The 24,517-nt window shown below is 44.4% G+C and overlaps 1 protein-coding gene across 1 annotated transcript in view; it reads left to right on the forward strand.

Moving 5' to 3' along the window:
• LOC121464788 (protein POLR1D-like) overlaps window positions 1-20,313 on the forward strand; it is a 34,845-nt gene extending 14,532 nt beyond the window's left edge. Inside the window, exons 2-3 of the mRNA XM_041677888.1 lie at window positions 9,701-9,775; window positions 19,641-20,313. Coding sequence (XP_041533822.1) covers window positions 9,701-9,775; window positions 19,641-19,899 — 334 coding nt within the window. The 3' untranslated portion in view covers window positions 19,900-20,313. The remainder of the gene's footprint in view (window positions 1-9,700; window positions 9,776-19,640) is intronic.
• Window positions 20,314-24,517: the final 4,204 nt, after the last annotated feature.

Here is a 24,517-nt window from a genome sequence, read left to right on the forward strand (position 1 = left end):
GAGGCCTCTTGTTTGTTCCCAGATGCTCAGCCCTGAAATAATCACATAGAAACCATATTATTTGTAATACTGGTTGGCCAATAGCTTAAGCGTATTTCTGGCTAACTCATATCTTAAATTAACCCATCTCCATTAATCTGTGTTTCACCACAAGGCTGTGGCTTACCAAGTAAAGTCGCGGTGTGTCTCCAGTGGGGCTACATGGTTTCTCTTCACTCTGCCTTCTTTCTCCCAGCATTTAGTATAGTTTTCCCCACCTAGTTCTACTCTGCCCTATCAACAGGCCAAGGCAGTTTCTTTATTCACCAGTGGTATTCACAGCATACAGGGGGAATCCACATCAAAATACCATCCCAAGTCAGATAATTATTTAGTCTTAGGAAAGTTAATGTCTCTAAACCATAATGTCCTTGGCTTTGTATGACAAGTTAAGCTAGCTGACTTCTAATGCTGACATGTGAGTAATTTCACCTCGCATTTTTAAAAACACATACGCTTTTACTTAATGGGTCTTTACCAGAGTGTTTTAGTTCATCTGGGGCTTTTCATTATAAATTATATTAAACAGAGAACTATAAATACTTAGATTTGGAGCCTTGAAACACAGTGTGTATAGGGACAAACAGAAGTTTGCTACATGGCCCAGCATCTGCAGTGAAAATGGTCAGCAAGTATAAAGTCTATGACTGGATGAAGCCCCGGTACACCATCGGAATGGACAGTGTGCTCTTCCACTTAGAAGTTCCCCTGTGGTCTCGGTTGTGCTCCTGTTCTATTTTTAATTCCATCCTAGACTCTGTGCTAGCATGGCTCCATCCAGTTCAGCTACAGCTGCTTTCTGTCTTAAGGACAGTTTGTGTTTCAGTAGTAGAGAAGATGGTTCTAGGGTGTACAGCTATTTAAAGCTTGGAATTAATGAAGGGCTAGAAGATGTGTTGAGGCCTTTTGATATCCTGTAAGACAGGATATCTCTAAATAATGCAGTTCTGCCTTAGTGTATGCTAGGTCTTGGTTCTTACACTGCTGCTTTCTGATGCCAAAAACACTGAGTGTGTGACTCTGGTGGGCTCTTCATTTAGCACCTGATGTGTGATGGGACAGAAGCATAAAGGCTGACACAACCTCTAATGGAATCTTCTGCCTTGGGCTTGTTCACGTTAGCTAGTTCCTTCCTTTTATTTATCTCTGTATCCTTTCTAATGTTTATGCTTTAATTAAAGAAAGGGTCTCACTCACTGTGTAGCCCCGACCAGCCTAAACTCACTATGTCAACCAGGTTGGCTACAGACTTGAAGCTGTCGCTCAGGTGCTGGGGTTGTAGATGTGAGCCACTGGCCCTGCAGTTGAGCTAGGTGTGCACGAGAGCATGTTTGCGTTGCATCAGAACCCGCAGCATCCCTCGGTTTGAAGGCAAATGTTTGTACACTTTACTTTCTAGTCATATAGTCCTGTCCTACTTGTTCAGTGAACCACCCCAATCCAGTACTTGGAGCTTTTTTAAAAACGTCGCCTTCGGAGGGCCACTGCTCTCCGTTAGATGCCCTCCCCACCCCCACCCTGTGTGTGTGTTTACTTTCTGGATTCTATCAACCTACTATATTATAGGAATGGAGTTCTCTCTCTAAGCCCTGGTATGTATATTAAGTAGGATGTTTTCTTAATTGGGGAGGGGATTTTGAATTGCCTTTCCCTACTTAAGTTCATTCTATTTCAGTTAATACCTGAATAAGACTTGAAACCCGACAATGCAGAACTTAAAGAGTCAAGAATTTGCTGAGTTGTTTTAGTAAATTATTTGTAGTGTAGGAGTTTGTACTTAATTCTTGGTGTACAAATGATTGTCTGTGTGTGTGTGTGTGTGTGTGTGTGTGTTCTGTTTTGTTGATCTCTGCTGCTTTTGTAGAGGAGATGATCATACATAATCTCCCAAAGCAGTGTTTGACACCTAAAATTTGGATGATAGAAGTGTCTGGTGGTCAGGAGGAGACCAGGTCCTTCCTGGCAGTCCATGTGGCAGAACAAGGCACCCTTGCCCTGGTGTGGGCTACATGCTCGGTTTCTGTGTCTCTTTGTCGTCTACTTCCTCCTGAGCCGCGCTCTGCTCTCTACTGTTAGGCCTAGCCAGATATTTAATCCTGAGTAAGGGGTATAGAGAATGGACTTTTCCTCCTCTCTTCTCATGGTGTTTAGCTAGGCTTGTTTTTAAAGATCAGTTTGTTGTTTATTGTATGGATGAGTGTTACCAGCATATATATAAGTATACCACATGTGTGCCTGGTGCCTGTGGAGGCCAGAAGGGCATGTTGGTCACATGTGGATGTGAGCTGCCATGTGGATGCTGGGAACCAAACCCAGATCCTCTGTAAGAGCCGCCAGTGCTCTAACCACTGAGCCATCTCTCCGGCCCAAACTTGAGATGTACAAATGTTTTACATTTTAGTTTTAAAAAAACCTTCAGTTCAGTTAATGATAGGTATACAATTTCCCTTTAAAACTTAGATTCAAGGGACTAATTAGTTTCTACATGTGTTAAATCATAAAAACACTTTTAAAGGAGCCTGTAGTTCTAAATATTTCTCTCATCTTCATTGGTTTTCATTCCTGGACTTTTAGCTCTGGGAATAATTTACAGTCATCGGGTGAATCAGTGACCGAGGTCTGTGGGGTGGACAACTTGTCTTCTAGTGTAGGCCAGCCACATCCTTGACACTGAGGAGGACAACTCCCCGGGCTGATCAGACCTGCTCTGATTACCATCTTCAAGGCCAAGAGCCAAGAGCTCTGCAGCAGTTAGGACAGTCTGTAGGGACTCTCTGGAGAACAGAACTCCTTTAGGGTCGGGAGAGTGATATATAGACCCAGATTTCGGTGGGGTGGTTTTCTTATGTCTGATTCATTTATCAAGGGAGTACGCCAAACCTCTGCCCAAGTTCAAGGGAGCTGGAGTAGAAACTCAGAGAGACTGTCCACTGTGGTGTTCTTTTTGTCACAGTTTCTGTACCTTTCTCCTGTTTGCATTTTGAGCTGCTGTTTGGTAAGAGCTGGCATTTTATTTTGTGTCTGTGCTTTTCAGTCATTAGTCACATTTCCTATCTTCTTCTTGGTTCAGGCAGCTGCCATATTAGCTATTAGCTTTGCCGGGGGGGGGGCAGGATATTGGCTCCCTTCCACGTTCATTTTCCAAGACTATAAATCCTTTTTCCCATCTGTACTATTTTTTCATCTGTCTTCTCTAAGAGCAAGCACATATTTTTATTGAATAAGAAGTCCAATAATTATTTTGACCTCCTCTTTTTGGGTTTATTTCTCCCAACTAGTACTTTAAAGGGGCATATACATACACTTTTCAGTCTAACAGTTGGCCTATCAAACAGATGTGCTGCCCTGGGGATTTCATAATTCATGTGCTTTTCGACTTTGAGTTTATTGTTTCCAAGCAGCCCCCACACCACCTCACAGTTATTTTCAGTAAGAGACGTTTTTTCTTCATATATACCATGGCATGCTTGCTCAGGTCTTGTAATATGAGGTGAAAATTAATGATATTTTCTATATCAAGGTTTAGGAATAAATATTTGTAAGAATCCTTATACTTTGAAAATGAGGTCAGCGTACCTGTGGTGAAGCAGGTGGCCTGTAAACTGAGAGATGTTTCTTTTAAGAGCTGAGGTAGTGAGAACCAGCCCACATAAACTGTTAGCTGTAGAAGTCATCTGTGTGGTACCAGCCCACTCTGAGCAGTCACCTGCAAGTGAGGAGCTGCGGTGAGCTGAGAATACAGAATCTGGGTGAAGGGCGCAGTGCTCTGTCTTCACTAAGCAGTTCTTGTCATAAATACAGCCCCTGCCATGTTTCACTTTAGGCGGTTAAGTTATACACTGATGCTTATACATACACACACACACGCGCGTGCACACACACACACAAGAGCATCCCTTTATGTAGCTCACTAGGCTAAGTTCCAGACATTTTCCATACCTTGCAGAAGAGCTGTTAGAAAAGCGTTAATTCCCTGGGTCCTAGAGTCGGTCCACCTGGATTTATATCACACACAGTACCATTGCTTACTGGCTATTGTGACATTAGGTAAGTTTTGCAACCTCCTCTGTTTCTTCTTACTTCCTCCTCTATTGATTGGTACAGAGGAGCTGAGGGTTAGGCATAGACACGTGGTAGATAGTACATAGGTACTATTGCTATTATTTTTGTATCACATCCCCAGTAATGTGTATTAGGTCAGTATCCAAAGAAAAATTGCCTAAGACAAAGTGGGTATGTTCATATGTCAAATGTAATATTACTGTCAGTGGGGTCCTGTGCTCATGCAGTTCATAACGTAGGAAACACCATCATGGTGTTTTGATGTCGGGACTGGCCGACTTGTCTATTCATTCCTGAGAAGAGGAGTGTGCATTGAGGGAAGAAATAGACAAGAGACAGAAGGTATCAGGGGCCTTCCAATGAATACTGTGACAGAAGCCCCAAGTTTATTACTCACCGTCCTTATGTACCCCAGTCAAAAGGGGAGGGCACAAGACTTCCATGATACAAAAAACAAACAAGCGTAATTACCTCCTAACATCTCAAAACACCTGGTAACCATGCCCTAAGTCAAACATCCTGTTGTCCAGTAGCCTTTGGACAAACATCCTGTTATTTGTTCTTGAGGAGAACTTTCTAACCTTTAATCAAGATAGAATGGACCCAAAACTGTGTGGCCCCTTACATTTTTATCTGTATCCTTGAATGAAAAGAGTGGTTTTTTGGGTTTGGTTTTTTTTTTTTTTTTTTGGTTTTTCGAGACAGGGTTTCTCTGTAGCTTTGGTGCCTGTCCCAGAACTAGCTCTTGTAGACCAGGCTGGCCTCGAACTCCCAGAGATCCACCTGCCTCTGCCTCCCGAGTGCTGGGATTAAAGGCGTGCACCACCACCGCCCGGCTTATTTCTATTTGTTTTAAAATAATAAATAAATGAAATACATTTATTTTTTTTAAATAAATAAAATATAAAATAATTTATTAAGATAAAAAATTATAAAACATTTTGTGTGCCATGCTTTAAAGTGGTAGTTCTCAAGCTGTGGACCACGACTGTTTCACAGGGGTCACCTAAGGCCATTGGAGAACACAGATATTTACATTACAGTTCATAACAGTAGAAAAATTACAGTTATAAAGTAGCAGTGAAAATACTTTTATGGTTGGGGGTCACCACAGTGTGAAGAACTGTGTTAAAGGGTCGCAGCGCTAGGAGAGTTGTGGAATGGTGCAGTCAAGCCGATTAGCTGCACGTTACTTCATGTGGTTTTTTTCTATCTATGATGAGAACTCTTGAGATCAAGGATTCAGTTGAACTCTTCCTCTGTGCCATCTCCCAGACTCTTCTCCCTCCATCCATCCCCCAGCCCTGGTTAGTACCACTTTGCTCTCTGCTTCTGAATTTAATTTTTAGCTTCCAGTGTAAGTAAGATGACAGAATATTTGCTCCTGGCTGCCTTGCCCATTTTCCTGGTCAGCGTCTTCCCTGTGTTGTCACAAATAGCAGTATGCCTTCTTCTTTTAAAACTGAGAATTCTTGTGTGGGTACCTGTGTCACACACACAAGTTTTCCTTGCCCCTGTTTTCACTGAATGAGCACAAATTGCATTCAAAATTTAGCTATTGTGAAAAATTCTGTACTGAGCATGTGGGTAGAGCTACCTTCTCAGCGTGAATGTATTGGTTACTTTTCTGGTACTGTGAAGAATTTATTTTGGCTCCTGTTCAAGAAGGTTAAATGTCTATAATGGTGGAAAAGGTATGGTGACAGACCCAGGTGTGGGTGTTTGTTCCTGGATGCCCAGACCAAAAATATATATTTACTCAGAAACTATATTAATTAAAACACTGCTTGGCCAATAGCTTAAGTGCATTGCTAGCTAGCTCTTATATCCTAAACTAACCCATTTCCATTAATTTGTGTATCACCACAAGGTCATGGCCTACCAGCAAAGTTTCAGCAGGCTCCAGCAGAGGCATCTGTCCCTGGTGGCGGCTACATGGCTTCTCACTGACTCTACCTACTCTCTCTATGTATCTCTTTCAGACTGGCTTTACTTTGTTAAGTCTTTAGCAGAAAGCAGTTTTTTTATTAACCAATGGCAATAAAACATATTCACAGTATACATCACCTCCCACATCACTCAGAAAGATGAGAGATCACAGAAAGTGGGGAATGGGGAGAGAGAATAAGAAGTGGGGCCTTCAGTGATATACTTCCTCCAGCAAGCTGCAATCCCTAAAGGTTGCATAACCTGCCCCAAACAGCACAAGCAGCCTGGCTCTTCACATAGAGCTGGGATCCAAACTCCAGTCCTCATATTTGCTGGCAAACACTCTCCCAGCTGAGCTGTCTTCCTAGCTCTCATGTTTTCTTAGGGAAGTGTCTTTTTGGGTCCTGCCCCCATTGTTCAGTCAGGTTTTTCCTGAGGTATTTTAGTTCTTGTGAATTTTGTATTTTACCATGTCCCAATTCAAATCGCTCATATCAAACTGAGAATCCACTGTATATGTACACACACACACACACACACCAGGCTCAGGGAGAGCTCAGCTGTAAGATGTGGGTCCCCTGACCCGAGGAAGGTAAAAAAAAATTGCCTTCATATTTCCTGTGAAATCTAGAACAGTTTGATCCAAATGAAATACCCACCTCTTAATCACCTTGTGAGGCAGCTGAGACAATCATCATCATTACACAAAGCAGCCCTCTCTCCATTTCTGTTTGGTTTTTCTGCATTGATTAAATAGTACTTTTCTTCTTTCTCTTTGGGCTATATGGACATGAAATGAAAGGGTTTCAATAGTACGCCATTCAAATTCATGACACAAGTATTTTCAAAACTAAGTATGCCACAGTGGCATATATACCTATTATCCCAGCACTCAGGAGCCAGAGGCAGGGAGATCTCTTGAGAACAGCCTGCTTTACAAAAGGAGCTCAGGGCAGCAAGGGCTGCAGGAAGAGCCTACAAAGTGAGCTCCTTTTCCTAAGTGCACACTACATTCAGCTGTAGAGCTCGTGTGTCGGTCTCCCTTTGCAGTACCCCCTGATAGCCTTTGCAGGGAAAGGCCTGGCTTACCTTGGAATCTGTAGTATTTACCAACTAATGATTAAATATAATACAACTTACAGAAATTATTTTGTGCCTCCATTTTTTGGTCATTTTAGGGGATTATGAGTTGGGGGTCTCATATATGACCTCATAGCAGAGGATGGCCTTGAACTCCTGATCCTTCTGCCTCTACCTCTCAAATTCTGAGATTACAGGTGTGTGCTTTATTCATTTGTTCCTGTGGGTTTTTTTTTTTTTTTTTAGTTTGGTTTTGGTTTCTTGAGACAGGTTTCTTTGTGTAGCCCTGCCTGTCCTGGAACTTGCTCTGTTGACCAGGCTAGCCTCAAACTCAAAGAGATTCGCCTGCCCCTGCCTACCTAATACTGGAATTAAAGGTGTTTTTAAGGCAGAGATTTATTATGTTTCCCAAGCTGGCCTCACACTCATGGAATGGAACTTCCTTTCTCAGTCTCCTGAATACTGGGGCCTCAGGCACATATCACCATGCCCAGACCTTCATCTTGTATCTCTGAATAATTCTTTTCACTTTGCAAATTACCTCAGTGTTCCAGTTGAGCCCCCCTCCCCCCCCCCGCCCCGCATCTTCAAAACCTCCTACATGTAAACTTTCCTCCTTGGCTGCTAACAGATAATTGAATGGTTTTCTGAAATTAAGTTCAAATATCCTGAATTTCTTTGTCTGTTTTTAGACAGTAAATCATGAAGAACCCATACTCTGTCTTGTTTCTACAGATCCGTACAACCTTATCACTAAACAACCTCTCACTGCTGGCTTGTCAGTAGCTGTGGGCAGCTGTTTGCAGCTGTTCTGTGGAAATCCAATCATCTGCTCTTGGTTTTGTGTTTGTTCAAGACAGGACTTCTCTCTGTAGCCCAGGCAGTCTAGTACTTGCCTTAGAATTGTGCTGGGATTCCAGTCATGAGCCAGGACACCCAGTTCCCCTCCCCCTGTCCAGCCTTTTTGGAAGATGTAGCGATTGTCCACTTCCTCTTCACCTGGGAAGAAAGGCAAATGGCTACAGCGAAACTCCTCTCGCTGCACGCTCCTCACAGTGTGCGTGAGTGATTCAGTTTCTGCCACTTCCCTAAGACGCCTGTGTTTTGTCACTAAGCCTTGCTTGTTTGAACACATCCTTTATCTGAACCTGTTTTTCCATCTGCCCTGTGACATATCCTTTACTTTCTAGTTAGCTGATCAAAGGTACAAGCAGGGAAAGTGCTGTGTGTGTAGCCTGTGTTCTTGCTGTCCCTCAGCTCTGGATGTCTGCAGGTCAGCTAACGTAGTTCTGAGCTATTTGAGATATAGCTGCTCCAACTTGAGTTCTTGTAAATTCTCTTTTTCCTTTGTTCTTTATTTTTTGGTTCTTCGTGTTAGTTGCCTTAAATACTTACTACTCCATAGACTGACATCATTCTAACTCAAGGAATGGGGAGGGGCCAGTGAGATGGATCAGTGAGGAAGGCCTACCAAACCTGCTCTGAGTTGGATCCCCAGAACCCACATGGTGGGAGGAGAGAACCAACTCCCACAAGTTGTCCTCTGATCATTACTGGGTTACTAGCACACATGTGTGCGCACGCACACACAAATCAATGTTCAAATTTTTTAAAAGAAAAACAGACCAAGTTATCTCAAAACGAATTGATTTGACTTTGGGTGTGAGATGATTCTGACACTGCAGTCCTCTCTTTAGTGAAGAGGCCAGGCTGCCATCATAGCAGACATAGTAGTATTGCTCCTGAGGTTAAAGTGAATGCAGGCCAATGTAGAACTCCCCATGTATACCAGCTGGTGCTGAGATTAAAAATGTATGCCACCATGCCCAGCCCCCTCACCTTTTTTCTTCATGTGTGGAGAAGAGTACACCCTCAATGATGCACAGAAATGATTGCCGTTGTTGGCTCAACTGACATTACAGGCTTGTTTAGTTTCGTGGTCTCTGTTGTTGTTTTAGTTTTCTGAGACACAGTCTCATTGTAGCTGGGCTGGCCCCAAACTCACAGCCACCTTCCACCACACCTGGCTTGACAGTTGTGTGTGTGTGTGTGTGTGTGTGTGCGCGCGTGTGTAAGAACAGTGCTCAGGATCAAACCTAGCACTTGGCACTTTATGCTCTGGCTCTGCACTATAGCCTCAGATTGTCGATTTTTACTAGTATGAAAATTTTGAATGCACACACACATTCATCTGGCAATTCACATCTTTTGGTTATTTTTTCAAATTGAGACAAGACAGATTTCTTTATTAAGGATATATGATTTAATAATTTATATTGCAATTTCCAGTTTGTCCCCACCACTATTCCCCATAAAACACTCTTTCTTTCAGGGCTGGAGATGTAGCTCTAGGGTAGAGTGCTTGCCTAGCATGTGAGGCCTTTGATCTACAGCAACACACACATACACACGCACACATACATGCATGCATACACACACAGGGAGAGAGAGAGAGGAGTTTCTGTTTCCGTTGTATTGGAGACTATTAGTCATTTTTAGATCGTGGTCCCAGCAAGGTTCTGTTCATGCATAATGATTTCCAGAAATGCGTTAGTGGCTGCTTTTCAGAAATCTTCCCTTTTCCCCACAGGAAAGCCATAGAAGAGTTGCTAAAGGAGGCCAAGCGTGGGAAAACCAGAGCAGAGACGATGGGACCAATGGGCTGGTAAGTTCTTGAGAAAGCCTTCTTAAAACTTAAAAAGCAAAACAGGAAGCTGAGGCAGGAGGATTGCCACAAGGATGATACCAGCCTGTAAGTCTTGACTGGAGATGCCAGAATGTGCATAGAGGTTGCAAAGTCTTGGGTGCTGTGGAAATCCCAGTGTAAGATAAGAACACTTAGGGGATAAGCACAGTGGGCGCTGGGGATGTTTAGAGAATGTGTGATGGGTTTATAGCATCGATCTGGTTCACAAGGCGCCCCAAGATCTGGAGATACCTCTGGGCCCAGATAGCAGTGTTAATCCTGTGATCATCATTGGTTTAGTCAGCAGAACCAACATCTACCCTTGGAGTCTCTATGCAGACTAGAGTTGTCCAAATGTAATAATAGGGAGTGGGTGCGATGGCTCAGTGGGTAAAGGACTTCTTGCCTGCCAACCTTAGTTTGATCTTAGGGACCCACATGGTGGAAGGAGAGAAGTCATTTCCTCAAGTAGTCCTCTGACCTCTACTTGCGCACACAATAGATAAAATGTAAAATAATATGAGCAGCAGAAGAATTGAACCGTAAGACCCAATTCTAGTCCGTCAGGCATCCTTCAGTACGGCGTCCAGTAGCTGTTCTGTAAATGTGCTGGTGCTGGGTCCTTTCTACAGTAACAGCTCACCACAGTGGAACACGGGTAAGAACAGAAGTATGAGTTTCCTTTACATCTCGTTTCGTGTTTTGTTCCCCTTTGTATTATTTCTTCTTTTTGAGATTTTCATACATGTATACAATGAAATATAATCATATCTGTCTCTAATTTTCCCTTTCCAACGCCCCCATAACCCACCTCATGTTCCCTCTCCCAACTTCTCTCTCTCTCTCTCTCTCTCTCAAATAACTCACTAGGTCTAGTTAGTGCTGCCCGTGGGTATATGGGCTGGGGCTATCCCCTGGGGGCTTCCCCCTTCTCCACTAGCTGTCAGCTTCCTGTAGCTCCTCAGTGAGGTATGGTACCTAGATTACCTACCTCACCTATGCTAAGATTTGGGCTGGCCTACCCTTGTGCCGGTGGCCACAGCTGCTTGGAGTTCATGACTGGGATGCCAGGTCATGTCTAGAATGTGCATTTCACAGCACCCCTCTCCATTTTTTAATTTTTACTTTTAAATATGCCTGTTTTTCTTATTTTGTATGTGTGAGTGTTTTGCCTTCATGTATATCTGTGTACCACATATAAATGCCTGATGCTTAGGGGGGCCAGAAGAGGGTGTCAGATCCCCTGGAACTGGAGTTACGGTGATTGTGTGAGAGCTGGAATAGAACTCCAGTTCTCTGCAAAAGTACCCAGTGCTCTTAACCACTACTGAGCCATCTCTCCAGCCCCTTGTTTTGTTTCTGAGGCAGGGTCTTTTGTATCTTAGGCTGCCCTCAAGCTCCCTGTATAGCCAAGAATGACTCTGAAATTTTTTTAAGGTTTAATTTTTTCACTTTGTGTGTGTGCATATGTATGTTCAGGTGCCCTTTGGCCAGCCTTGGGACTGCTGTGGTAAGCTGCCTTGTGGGTGCTGGGATTCAAACTGTGGTCTTCGCTACAAGAACAGTGTGTGCTCATAACTCCTGAGCTTTCTCTCCGCCACCTTGACTTTAATATTCTGATTTTACTGCCTCTCCCCCCTGTGTCCTAACATTACAGGCATGTGTCTCTGGGGCTTTAACCCAGGGTTTTATATAAGCCAACTAGGCAAGTACTATGCCAACTGAGCTACATCCCAGCCCATTGTTTTGTAAATTTGGCTTTTAGAACCATGCACATAATTTTCATGAAATATAGAGATAAATTAAATCAAAATAGAGAAAAAAATACCTAACTCTTAAAAAATCAAGCAAAATAAAGCACATAGACCGGAATAAACCATTAAGTGGGTATCTTAGACCAGAGGCACACAAAAAGGAAGTATTTCAAGTGGTCTAAAATTTGACTGTAGTTCTAGAAGACAAAAGAACTATTTTTCCTTCATGTGGTGTTGATGATAATGCTGATATCCTGAACACCATGGACATCAGTGGCTTCTGAGTCTGTCAGTTGAGAGTGAAGAGGAATTGCTGTATTCTCCTGTAAACATTGTATAGTAGGATAAGATTAAAGGTCAAAGCCAGAGATGTAAAAACTGAATCTCAGCCCAAATGTGAATTAGAAATATCATAGGAAGTTGTACTGCATGACTTTTCAGATAACACTTTTTCTTTTTTAAGTTCTGGAACACAGAAAAGCCCTAGAAATACTGACTGCCCAGCCTTTAGCAGTGAAGTCTGGTCCAGCCTGTTACCAAAGTCCTGTTTCTCACGAAAGGACACAGGCGTCCCTAGAGGGACCATTGCTTGCACATTTGAAGCTGTGCTCAGAATAAGTCGGACTGCGGGATTGAAGGTCACAGTCTCATAAAATAGCCTTCATTTCTCATACCAAAATTACCAAAATGCCTTCAGGCTTCAGAGGTTCACTAACACAAAGTTGCTGGACTCTGTTACACTTGTGGTTTCAGGTTGTTACAGGAAAGGAATACAGATGAAAGTAAAGCAGGATATGAGACCTGAAGCAGGGGATCTAGAAGGGTTCAACACCGGAAGCCACTTAGCCTCTCCCCTTTGGAACCAGAACCTGCTGCCTTCCCCTCATCAGGGGTTGAGTGATGCCAGCCAAGGAAGGGCCATGAATGTTGGTGTTCAAAGTTTTTATTGTGGCCCATTGTGTAGGTGTGGTTGGTTGGTTGGTTGATTGATTGATTGATTGATAACATATTTGACTGATTGTTTTCATGGTTGACTGGTTGATTATGTAGTTGATTTTTAGTTTCCAGGTTCACCCATATCACATGACCTAAAGCTCTCACCTTCTGTCAACATAGTTAATCTTTCTTGTATGGCCAGCACTCTCCTAAGACTGAAAGGTGTGGCCAGCTCCACCCTCAACAAAGACATTTCTATCACGTATGATGTAGATTACTTTCCAGAAGCTAAAGGCAAAGGCGGCCCTCCCTTTAGGTCAAGCCAAACTCTTACTCCGTAGGAACAAACACTGTAAGGTCTGGAAAATCTTGTCATGCCAGAAAGCAAAGAAACTATCAAAGACTAATATCAGGTTAGGAAGTCTCTGGAACCAGTTTGAAGTCAAAGATGGAATAATTTGATCAAAAAATATGAAAGTATAATGATTGAATCACCTAAAACATGTTGAAACCCTTAAGGTTGTGTGCTGGCTGGTTTTATGTCAAGTTGACGCAAGCTAGAATCATCAAAGAGGAGGGAGGGAGCCTCAGTTGGGAAATTCCTCTACAGCAACAGGCTGTAGGCAAACCCGTAAGGCATTTTCTTTTTTTTTTATTTAAATTTATTTATTTATTAAGGATTTATTAATGATCAATAGAGGAGGGCCCAGTCCACTGTAGGTGGTGCCACCCCTGAGCTAGTGGTCCTGAGTTCTATAAGAAAGCAGGCAGAGCAAGTCATGAAGAACAAGCCAGTAAGCAGCACCCCTCCATGACTCTGCATCCACTTGACTTCCTGTCCTGACTTCCTTTGATGAAGAATTGTTATGTGGAAGTGTAAGCCAAATAAACCCTTTCCTACCCAACTTACTTTTGCTTATGGTGTTTTATCTTAGCAATAATAGCACTGACTAAGACAGTGTGTAAGAAATATCACAGGTTCATCCTAGAGAAGCTAAATAAGAAGGTGAACCCAAAGAAAAACATGTAGGCATCCTCCTGAATATTAACCTTCATCAGGCGATGAAAGGAGACAGAGACAGAGACCCACATTGGAGCACCGGACAGAAATCTCAAGGTCCAAATCAGGAGCAGAAGGAGAGAGAGCACGAGCAAGGAACTCAGGACCACAAGGGGTGCACCCACACACTGAGACAATGGGGATGTTCTATTTGGAACTCACCAAGGCCACCTGGCCTGGGTCTGAAAAAGCATGGGATAAAACTGGACTCTCTGAACATAGCGGACATTGAGGACTACTGAGAACTCAAGAACAATGGCAGTGGGTTTTTGATCCTACTGCACGTACTGGCTTTGTGGGCGCCTAGGCAGTTTGGATGCTCACCTTACTAGACCTGGATGGAGGTGGGTGGTCCTTGGACTTCCCACAGGGCAGGGAACCCTGATTGCTCTTCGGGCTGATGGCTGACGAGGGAGGGGGACTTGATTGGGGGAGGGGGAGGGAAATGGGAGGCGGTGGCGGGGAGGAGGCAGAAATCTTTAATAAATAAAGAAATAAATATCACAGGTTCAGTCCATTATCATCATGGTGGGGAGCATGCAGCATGCAGGCATGCTTGGTACTGCTGGGAGAATAGCTGAGAGTCCTACATCTTACAGGCCACAGGAAGTCAATTGACTGTCATGCTGAGAGAAGCTTGAGCAAAGACCTCAAAGCCCACCCCCACAGTGACACACTTCCTCCAACAAAACAACTCCTTTGGGGGGCCATTTTCTTTCAGACTATCACAAGCCCCAAGCTGTAAACCATCAAAATGGCTGTCACTTCACTATGAATGAGCAAATTGTGGTTGTACCCTTAAACCCACACTGCCCAAGAGTTTGGAGAAACAGAATGATTGAGATAAATAAACTGCCTGGATGAATATCAGGAGACACACAACGTAACAAAGTGTGGTTCTATTTGCTTGGCTTTATAGAGACCCCAAACTAGGAACACAGAATAGATCACCAGTTGTTGGGAGATAGAAGGCTAGAGGAAGACCTACAGAATGCTCTGTGTTTTGACTGTGGATAGAATCTAATTCCTTGCATTTGTCAAAGCCCAGAAAACTTGTCACTTGAGTAGATAAATTTGAGGACTGGAGAGGAGGAGTAGTGGTTAGGAGCACTGTTCTTCCAGACCTGGGTTCCCAGCACCCTCACAGTGGCTCACAAACACCCAAAATGCCCTTTATGGGGAGGGGGTAACTTGGTACCCTCTTCTGGTCTAATAGGCACCAGACTTGTACATGGTGCACATACACATGTGCAGGCAAACACTCATACACATACATCTTTTAAAAAGAGATAAGTTGTACGCAGATTATGCCATCATGGTAAACCATATTTTAAGAGGGACTTAGCGCGGTGCTAAAGCGCTTGTCTAGCATGTACAGAGTTGTGTGTTTGGTTTCCCAGGACAGCATCTGATGGTGTCCATGCAAAGACTATCAGTGGCTGCTGAATCTGTCAGGTGAAAAGTGGTAGAATACTATTGCTGTGATAAAACACTGTGACCCAAAGCAACTTAGAGAGGAAGAGGTTTATTTCATCATACAGCTCTCAGGTCACAGTCCCATAGAAATCAGGGCAGGAGCCGGTGCAGAGGCCATGGAGGTTGCTGCTTACTGGCTTGCTCGGCCTGCTTTCATATAGAAGCCAGGACCTCCAGCCCAGGAGTGGCACAGTGTGCAGGGCCCTTCCACATCAGTCATCCATCAGGGCCCTTCCACATCAGTCATCCATCAAGACTAAGTCCTGCAGGCCAGTCCTACCCGGAGAGGCATTTTCTCAATTGCAGTTCCCTTTTGGATAACTGTAGCTTGTGTCACTTTCTGCTCTTGTGCCGTAGCCAACTGTATTAGTGATGACTGATGACTGATGCTGGGGATAGAGCCTGTGTGTGGCCTTACACAATGCTAGGTACACTCTCTTTTCCTGAGCCACAGCCACAGCCCTCACATTGGTGATTCTTCACAAAAAAGCTACAATAAAAAGAATACACATACACACCCTAGTCAAGACACTGAGCCAGGGTCTAGTCCATCTCTAAAGGCTATAATCACAGCATCCAAGATGTACAGTTTCACAGGTCAAGGATGCAGTGCCTTTAGCAAGTGGATTATAAAGAAAAGAAGAATCCTGTGAATTAATAGATTTGAAGCATATCGAACAATACTTTGTTAGGCTCTGAAACATTTATCTAGTTATTCTTTATCAATAAAAACTGGGGAGTTATATATTGGGGTAAGAACCTGAATGATCAGAGAAGCAGTGTAGAAGTGACCTTCCATTTCTCTCTTCCTCAATCCAAAAAGACTGTGTTTCTCTCTAAGCCCTGCACTACTGCTTCCTGTGTCTCTATCTGTCCTTTGTCCTCCAAAACTTCTTTGGCTAATTTTGGTCAACTAGTAGCTAGCTCCACCCTCTGATTCAAAGCAAACTTTATTGGCAGTCTTGGGAGCATCACAGTGCTATCAAAATATCCCACAACCAGAATCTTTGTCTAAAATGACTATTGGAAGTTGGAGATTGCTCAGTGGTTAAGAGCACTGACTGCTTTTCCAGAGGACCCGGGTTCAGTTCCCAGCACCCACATGGCAGCTAACTCACAACGCTACCTCCAGTTCAGGGGATCCAGTGCACTCTTCTGGTCTCTTGGGCACCAAGCACACACATAGTGCACAGACACACATACGGACAGAGCACTTACACACATGAAAACTAAAGCAACTGTTAAAAGACAATTCAGGGCTAGGAGATGGACAAGCTCAGATGTACAGGCCCTTGCATTGCAAGCTTGAGGACCTGAGTTCAGATCCCAGAACCCAGGAATAGCTGCTGGGTTTGGCAGTGGGCTGGGAGTAGAGATAGGCTTTCCTGGCTGGCCAGCTTTGTCTACGTGCTGAGTTGCAGCCAGTGAGACCTTGTCTGAAAGGAGGTGGACAGCATTCAGAAAACTGACAACTAAGGTTGTCGCCTGGCCTCTGTATGCATGTGTACACAACTGGACTTGCCCCCTGCCCCTTTTTAAAGACATATGAGGGAGTGAGAAGATGGTTCAGCTGTTAAAAGTATGGCTGCTTTTGCAGAGGATCCCAGTTTGATTCCCAGCACCAATGCTGAGTGGCTCCTAACCACCAGTAACTCCAGCTTCAAGCACTCTGATCCCCTGTTCTGGCTTCTGTGAACACTGCATGCCTTTGCAGGTACACAGACATGCATACACATTACTAAAAAAAGAAAATAAATAGGGAAGATAATTGAAGATACCAAGAAAATTTGTGGTAGATTTTTAGTCTTGATAATGGTTTTGCTGTTTTAAATTATTAATGTGTGAGTGAGTTTGGGCCCACTCGTGGAGGTCAGGGCACAGCTGTGTGGGGCGGTCCTCTGCTTCCGCCCTTCCTGGTTCTGGGGATCTATGCTGTCAGTCTCGTGTAGCAAGCATTCCACCTGCCACGTCAAATACATTTGGTGTGTTTCCAACTTTATCTGCATATTTGGACTCACCGGCAAGCTTTAAAACTGCTGGTGTTTATTTATGTCCCACCGTTAGGATTTTGGAGTGGATCTGGGCTTTGTTACTCAAAACACACACCCAGGTGATTCTAAAAGTACACATGTGTTTGACAAAACACGAATCCTAGTTATTAAAAAGAATTGTAACTACTTGCTAGGCAAATTCTCAAATGGCCTTGCACCTAGGTCAGGGGCAGCCAGCACTTCTGCACTGAAGTAGCCTGGCTGGGTGTGCAGACACCAGGTCTTGCCTGGAGAGCAGAAAATGGCTCTCTGCACAGATCATAAAGGAACAGAGAGTCAGTTACTACTCACTTATAAACCATGGTTTGTTTTCCAGAGTGCATAGAAAGGCTGTATTTACCCAGAATGGTTTTAAATTTTTAAAATAGGACTTGGGTGGGATTGCTTACTTTGGGATTATTCCTTAAGAATGATCCTAGGAACTTGAGCAGGCACCAGAGGCTGCTGAACTAGAGAAGTGGGGGTGGGACGCCATTTTTATTTTCTACAGAAAGGGACCATTTGGTGCTGTGCATGGCCTTGGATGTGTTTCCGCACACACACATTTGTGCTCGCCTAGCTTCCTTGTCTGCAAAGCCGTTTTTGTTCTGGCTCCATTCACTTTAGCTTCTCAGCAGCCCAGGGTCCTTCCCAAGTCTGATGCCCGAGGGGAAGAACTAGCAGTTCAAGGGTCCATGGAACAGCAGCTTCATGTAGTTACTTAACACGGTTGTGTTACAGTAAATGCTGGGTGCTTTCCTAAAGGGGTTGGGGTCAGTCTGGAGACAGAGAGGAGAACATCTACGTTATGATGCTGCTTTTTATGCTGTCTGCTTTCTACTTGCAAGTGCTGGGAGTTGACCCAGGACCTCTCACACACAGCTCAGCGAGATTCCCAGCACTGCTGGGAATGGTTGATTATTGGAAAGCAAATCACTTCCCCAGTTTCTATGCAGACATACAGTTTTCCAGATCCATTTGGACTTGCTGCTTGCCATAGGTAGTCCAGGCAGCTTGGCATGCACTGGTGGTGGATAGACAACAGAGGTGATCCCAGTTCAGTGAGGAGGCTGGTAGGGTGTGCCTTTGTCACAGAAATACCACCCTTTGCAGTATTTATTTTAGGACAGCAGAGATCCAAACCTTTATACTTTCTTTATTCTTCAAGATCATGGGGCCTAGAGAAGTTTCCTGAGACCTTACTCCCACCCCCACCCCACCTGACTTTCTGGTGAGAGGCTGAAGCCTCACACTGTCTGCTCCCATGCCAAGCCACCACTCTTTTCTTACTGCCTGATGATGCTCTGTGGTGCAGCACCTATTGGCTCTGCGTGGACTCCTGTGGGATCATAGTCTGGACAAAGGGTGTGCTGGGCGCTGGAAACCCGTGTACGCCTACCTGCTTCTGTTCAGTGTTTTCCCACGTAGCGGAGATGCACCGACGGATAGCCTGGTTTGTCTTTGTCACACAGGCCAAATGTAATATCCCACAGACGGAAGGGACTTGGATTTTGAAAATGAATAAACACACACACATATATATTTGCACACATGCACCCACTATTTCACATCACTTTTAGGTACAGTGTTGGGCACAGTAAGCTTCAGGAGTGTCGTATGAAAGGTAACTAAGGAGTATGGTTTCTCAGAGGGCCACATGCTGAGGCGTTTGATTACCAGACTGTAAACTGCACTCCCGTGGGTGATCATGGTAGCTGTGGTGGCATTCATATGAGTTGTAATCAACTATAGCATCAAGATAACTATCACCTCTGCACCGAGGACTTGCGGTCTGTCTTTGCAGAGATGTCATTCTAGTCTTGTAGCCTCCTTAGTGTAAAGGGTTTTTGTGGAGCTGATGGACTGCCAGTCAGTTGCGGGTGTGGGGATGGATTTGTCTACGCCAGGGGGCAGTGAACTGTGCCACACACAGCCTGTCTTCACGTCCAAGGCATTTGTCTGCCATAAAAATAATTGTGACTCACCAGTCCCCAGTGTTTGTCATACTGTATGCACCTCAGAGCCAGCCGATGCTTCTGCCCCAACACTGCCCCTGCTGTGACTGGCCTGTGTCCCTGAGTAGCCAGCCATCCTTAGCTATCTATGCCTCTGTTCATTTCTGCCGGATGGAGGAACCTCAGCTCCGAGTACAATGATGCACTTCCAGCTGCGGTTGCTTCCCTGGTTCTGGTCACTAGCCGCTTAGAATGCAGCCAGTTTTCCCCGATTCTGCAGTGCCCAAGCTGTGGTGTGAGGACTGACTCTGCCACCGTGGTGTCTGAAGTCTCCTGAGGTGACACGACAATGCTCAGGCACAGGCCACTGCACCATCTTCCCAGGGTCCTGCTGTATGTAGCACCCTGACAATTCAACCTGGTACTTGAATTGTCATGTGTCTCAGGCTGACCTCAGATTCATGGCGGTCCTCCTGCCCCAGCACTGCGTGGCAAGGAAAGCTGAACCAACACAGAACCTTGGTTCTTTGGGAGCTGAATTTTTTTTGTACTGATCTGGATAGTGGGTCACATTGGGAGGGAATGTACCGCTCTTGTTTATGATGGCTTGTTCCTCCCTCTTGTCCTCCACAGGATGAAGTGTCCTCTCGCTGGTACAAATAAAAGATTCCTAATTAACACAATTAAGAACACATTGCCCTCCCATAAAGAGCAAGACCATGAACAAAAAGAGGGCAGCAAGGAACCTGGCCAAAGCCAAGACCAGAAAGAAACAAACTCAAAGAAGCACAGAAGCCATTCCTCTAAGCGCAGCCTGCACTCAGCGCGCAGTTCACCCCCAAGGAAGCGGGCCTCCCGGGACAAACGCGACTCCCGAGCCAGCAGGCGATGAGCAGAGGTGCAGGGCCAGCCCAGTACTGCACGTTCCTTCCACTGGGTGCAGTGAGGACAGGGAGGTGGCAGGTCTCTGACACCTGAGAATGACTTTCCAATGCATCCTCTGCTCTAAGGAGGCTGTTGTTACTGTGTTGTTGTTGTTGTTAACAGGCAAAAAACAAGAAAAACAAAACCCTTTACTAAAACAAACCTTACCCACCTTGTCCTGCAGGTGGCGTGACAAGAGTGAGCTGACAGCGTTGCCGTGCGCATCCATGTTGTTTTTATCTTAGCTTGTTTGCAAGTTAGTTTCAAAACAGGCAATTCTGGAATTCGAAATTTTCAGATTGTTAAAAACTAGTCCCAGTATTTTGATGTACTTTTTGTGGTCATTTCCCAGAATTTCTCAAAATAAACTACTTAGAAACGCTATGCTTTCCTCTTTAGATGCCAAAGGCTAAGCTTGGTCTGACTAGCGCCATCCTGGTGAAACTCAGCCGTGCTGTGTGCTTTTTAAGTGATGAGCAGAGGCATGCTCACGTGACTTGGACTTGATGCTCTGTATCACTTCGCAAAGGTTAAGAGAATGACTGTTCCATTCTCAAACTCATCCCTTAGATAAGGTGGTTTTCTGTACTGACTTTTAAATACATGTGGTTTGGACAGTTCTTTTGAAAGAACCCTCAATAGTTAAGAATATCATATTTTTTTTTTACCAGTTGATAGCAACCCTGATGTGCTCTCTATGCAGCAGGCATAGCTGAACTGAAGATGACGGCTGCTGGGCCTGGTAAATAGGGCTAAACAGACCAATTACAGGGAAGACCCGCAAGACTCTGGCAGTCCTGTAGCGTGTGAAGTCCCGCCCATTTCTGTTCCCATCCATTCAGCCAGCAGGCAGTGCTCACTTGGAGAAGCAGGCACGAAGGAAGCACACACCGGTGCCACATGAACTATTTCACCACCGCCCCCAGATCTTCTAGGCCGTGTGTGCCATTTTTAAGGGTGTGTGGGACTTGTTCAGTACATTTGCTTCCTCCTGGTTCCCCCCCAGGGATTCCCACCTTCCATATTAGTGAGCTTTCCAGTAAATGGTATGGATTCTCTCATTTTCATTTTGGAAAAAAAATAGAAAACAAAACAAACACACGTCTTTTGGTCTAGCGAGATGACAGTGGGTAAAGGTGCTTGCCACAAATCCTGATGACCTGAGTTCAATTCCTAGAACCTACAGTAGGAGAGAGCCAACTCCTGCAGATTTGGCGTCTGACCTCTACACACACACACACACACACACACACACACCACTAATAAGTAATTTTAAAAATCTCTTAAAATACAAAAATTTCAATTTAACAAATTCTAATCAATGACTCACATGTGCATCTCCAGAGTATTACCAAAAGACATGACAATAACATCTGAGATGCAGTAAATGAGGACCGAGACTTTGTATTAGGAAGACATAGCAATAGGTAATGTTTAGCATAAACTACAGAAACAAGCAGAGGAGCCGTGAGCACTGGGGCAAATTCAGATGACCGAATATACTGATAGCTGGTCTCTCTAAAGACAGGGCTAAGTTGAGAAAAAATTTGCATAAATAATCACAAAAATTTTCCAAATATAACAAAATCAAAGCCAAATTGAGGGCCCATGCTTATAATTCTAGGATTTAGGCAAATAAGGCAGGATTCTATAAGTTCATGGCTAGCCTGGGCTACATAGTGAGTTCTAGATCTGCCCTGGGCTATAAGTGAGACACTGTTTGAAAACAAATAATAAAAATGGTAAATGCACAAACACAGAAAGCTCAACAAACTCTAAGAATAAGAAACACAAGGATATGAAGAAAGCCACAGCAAGGAATACGGGATGGATCATCTTGTTTGTCCACTCGGTAGATTGAGAAGTACCCAGGAGATTACTGAGGCACACCTCTGTGTATCTGTGAGGGTGGCCCCAGGGGTGGCTGAGTAAAGGGAGCAGTCCACCATGATGTGGGCTGTACCATCCCATAGCTGAGGACCCAGATAAGACAGCAGTACAGGGGGAAAGGAGAAAGCCTACAGAAAGGCGACCCATTTAGTCTCATCTTCATATTCTCTCTGTCTCTCTCACACACACTGGATTATTAAAGGGATTGATATGAGAAGCCCCTGAGAGACTATCAGTGCTTACTTTTGGCTATCTGTGGTAGGATGTTTCCAGAAAGGGTTGACTAAAAGGTAAAACTTCTCCCTGAAACAGGGAGATACAGGAGAACATAGGGTCCCCACAGGTTAGCGACCTGGATAGAATAAAAGTGAGAAAAGGAGGTGGTGATGATGGCGCACATTTTTAATCCCAGCACTCAGGAGGCAGAGAGGCAGGCAGATCTCTGTAAGTTCAAGGCCAGCCTGGTCTACAAAGCGAGTTCCAGGGCAGCCAGGGAGACACAGAGAAACCCTGTCTCGGGGGTGGGGGACTGGGGAGCTGGGCGGTGGGAAAAGGGGAGCCCTGTGGGCACTGGTATTTTTTTTTCTTCCTGGCTCCCATGAGACAAACTCTGTCCCACCTTACCCTTCCCACCACAGTGAGCTGAACTCTGAAACTAATTCTGCAAGTCTTGGCTTCCTTACATCTGGCTCAATTACTGCATCTCAGTGATAAAGTCTGGATAATACAGTGACTAAAATCCAAACCGCTTTAAACCATTGGTGGCGAGACATGAAAAACAGCCAGTGGAAAATACTGTACATCCAGCGAAAAATAAGGAGAAAGGATATCATAGCTGGATGTGGTGGCTCATACAAGAAATCTCAGGACTTGGGAAACTGAAGCAGGAGGATTACCATGAGATTGAGGTCAGCTGGAGCTACATTGTAAATTCCAGGCCAGTCTGCCTACAGAGTGAGACCATGTCTTAAGACAAAATGTCATCAGTACAGCAGAAACAGACAAGATCATCAAAATACAGAAAGAAAATTGTCAGCCCAGAATTCGCCACCCCATGAAGAATTTTTTAAAGTCAAATGTCTTTGCTAATGCCCTCGTGTTAAGCCCTCACTAGCTCCACCCTCACCCCCAGCCACTGCACACAAAAGACCTCTAGTGATCCAAGAATCCCAGCTCCACACAGCTGCCTCCAGCCTAAGCCCCTGTGACTTGTGCGGGAAAGTACTGAGTAGAGCCACAGAGAGGCACTGTAGTCTTGCGATTTTTTTCACAAAGTTTTTTTAACCTTTTTGTTACAAAATTTACACATTGTTTTTATTTGTTAAGAGACAAAGGAAAAGACACACAGGTAAATCACACTCTTCATATAAAATTTCAAAAGGCAAAATCTTGGTACTTTTTTATAGACAGGGTTTCATATACACCAGACTGGTCTCAGTCTATAGTGAACAATGACCTTGAATTATATTCTTCCTGCCTCCCTTGTTGAATGATGGGATTACAGACAGGCACCTCCACACCTGGTCTATGCAGTGCTAAGAGCTCTATGCATCTTGGTGCCCTATCAGCTGAGGTACATTCCTTCTACATGCAATTACATACGATTCTGGAGGGTCTAGCCCAGTGCTGCATTAACCTGATAAAACTTAGTGAGATATCAGAATAGAGTAATTTAAACTCTTGATTTGCATTTGACATGCTTTTTTCCATATAGAATACACTGTAGTGTCTTCCAGGACTATTGACTAAGAACTGAGTAGCTACCAGAACTTTTAGGGAACTTACTGTGGGCACCAGGTGTGGTGGCACACCTTTAATCCCAGCACTAGGAAGGCAGGTGATCTCTCTTAGCTTGAGGCTAGCCTGGTCTAAAGAGTAAGTTCCAGGGCAGCCAGAGATACATGGAGAGACCCTGAAAAAGGAAAGTTTACTGTGGGGCTAGACAGATGGCTTAGAGTAGTGGTCCTCAGCCTTCCTAAACCTGCAACCCTTTAAGACAGTTCCTCGTGCTGTGGTGACCATAAAATTATCTTTGCTGCTACTTAACTGTAATGTTGCTATTGTTATGACTTGGAATGTAAATATCTGATATGTGACCCCCAAAGGGGCCGCAGCCCACAGGTTGAGAACCACTGACTTAAAGACTGAAGGCACTGGCTGCTCTTTCAGAGAACCTGGGTTTGATTCTCAGCACCCACATCAGGCGGCTCACAACTGCCTGTAATTCCAGTTTCAGGAGGATCTGATGACCTCTTGTGGTCTCCAGAGGCACTACACATATGTGGTGCATGTGTTGCAGATTGAAAGTTTAGAAATGAGAGACACGGTAGAAAGCATCTTCAAGAGGGTGGATCAGGTGGAAGAGGGACTACCAGTGACGGAAGATGAGTTAGGTGACAAGAGAACACTCTGAGACCCAGGAGGTGCAGTGGAAACGGGCCTGAGCACCATGGTCATGGCTGTAAGTACCTTCCTTAAAAAAATGATTTTGGCTTTAAGCAATGGGGGTAACTTTGGGGGTAAACTCTCACTATACCTTCAAGATGTCCTTTTCCTTTGTTCAGCTAAAGCCTTATAGAAAGCCGGACAGAATCAGGAGGACTTCTGTCTGTCTTTTTAGCATCCGCAGGATGTGCTCACAGCCTTGAGCTGAGAGCATGCTGGTGGAGAGCTCTGAGGCCAGGATGGAGCATTTT

The sequence above is a fragment of the Microtus oregoni genome, unplaced genomic scaffold, assembly GCF_018167655.1.
Source record: "Microtus oregoni isolate MIOR12 unplaced genomic scaffold, Mior012 000029F_ref0000214, whole genome shotgun sequence".
Classification (NCBI taxonomy): domain Eukaryota; kingdom Metazoa; phylum Chordata; class Mammalia; order Rodentia; family Cricetidae; genus Microtus; species Microtus oregoni.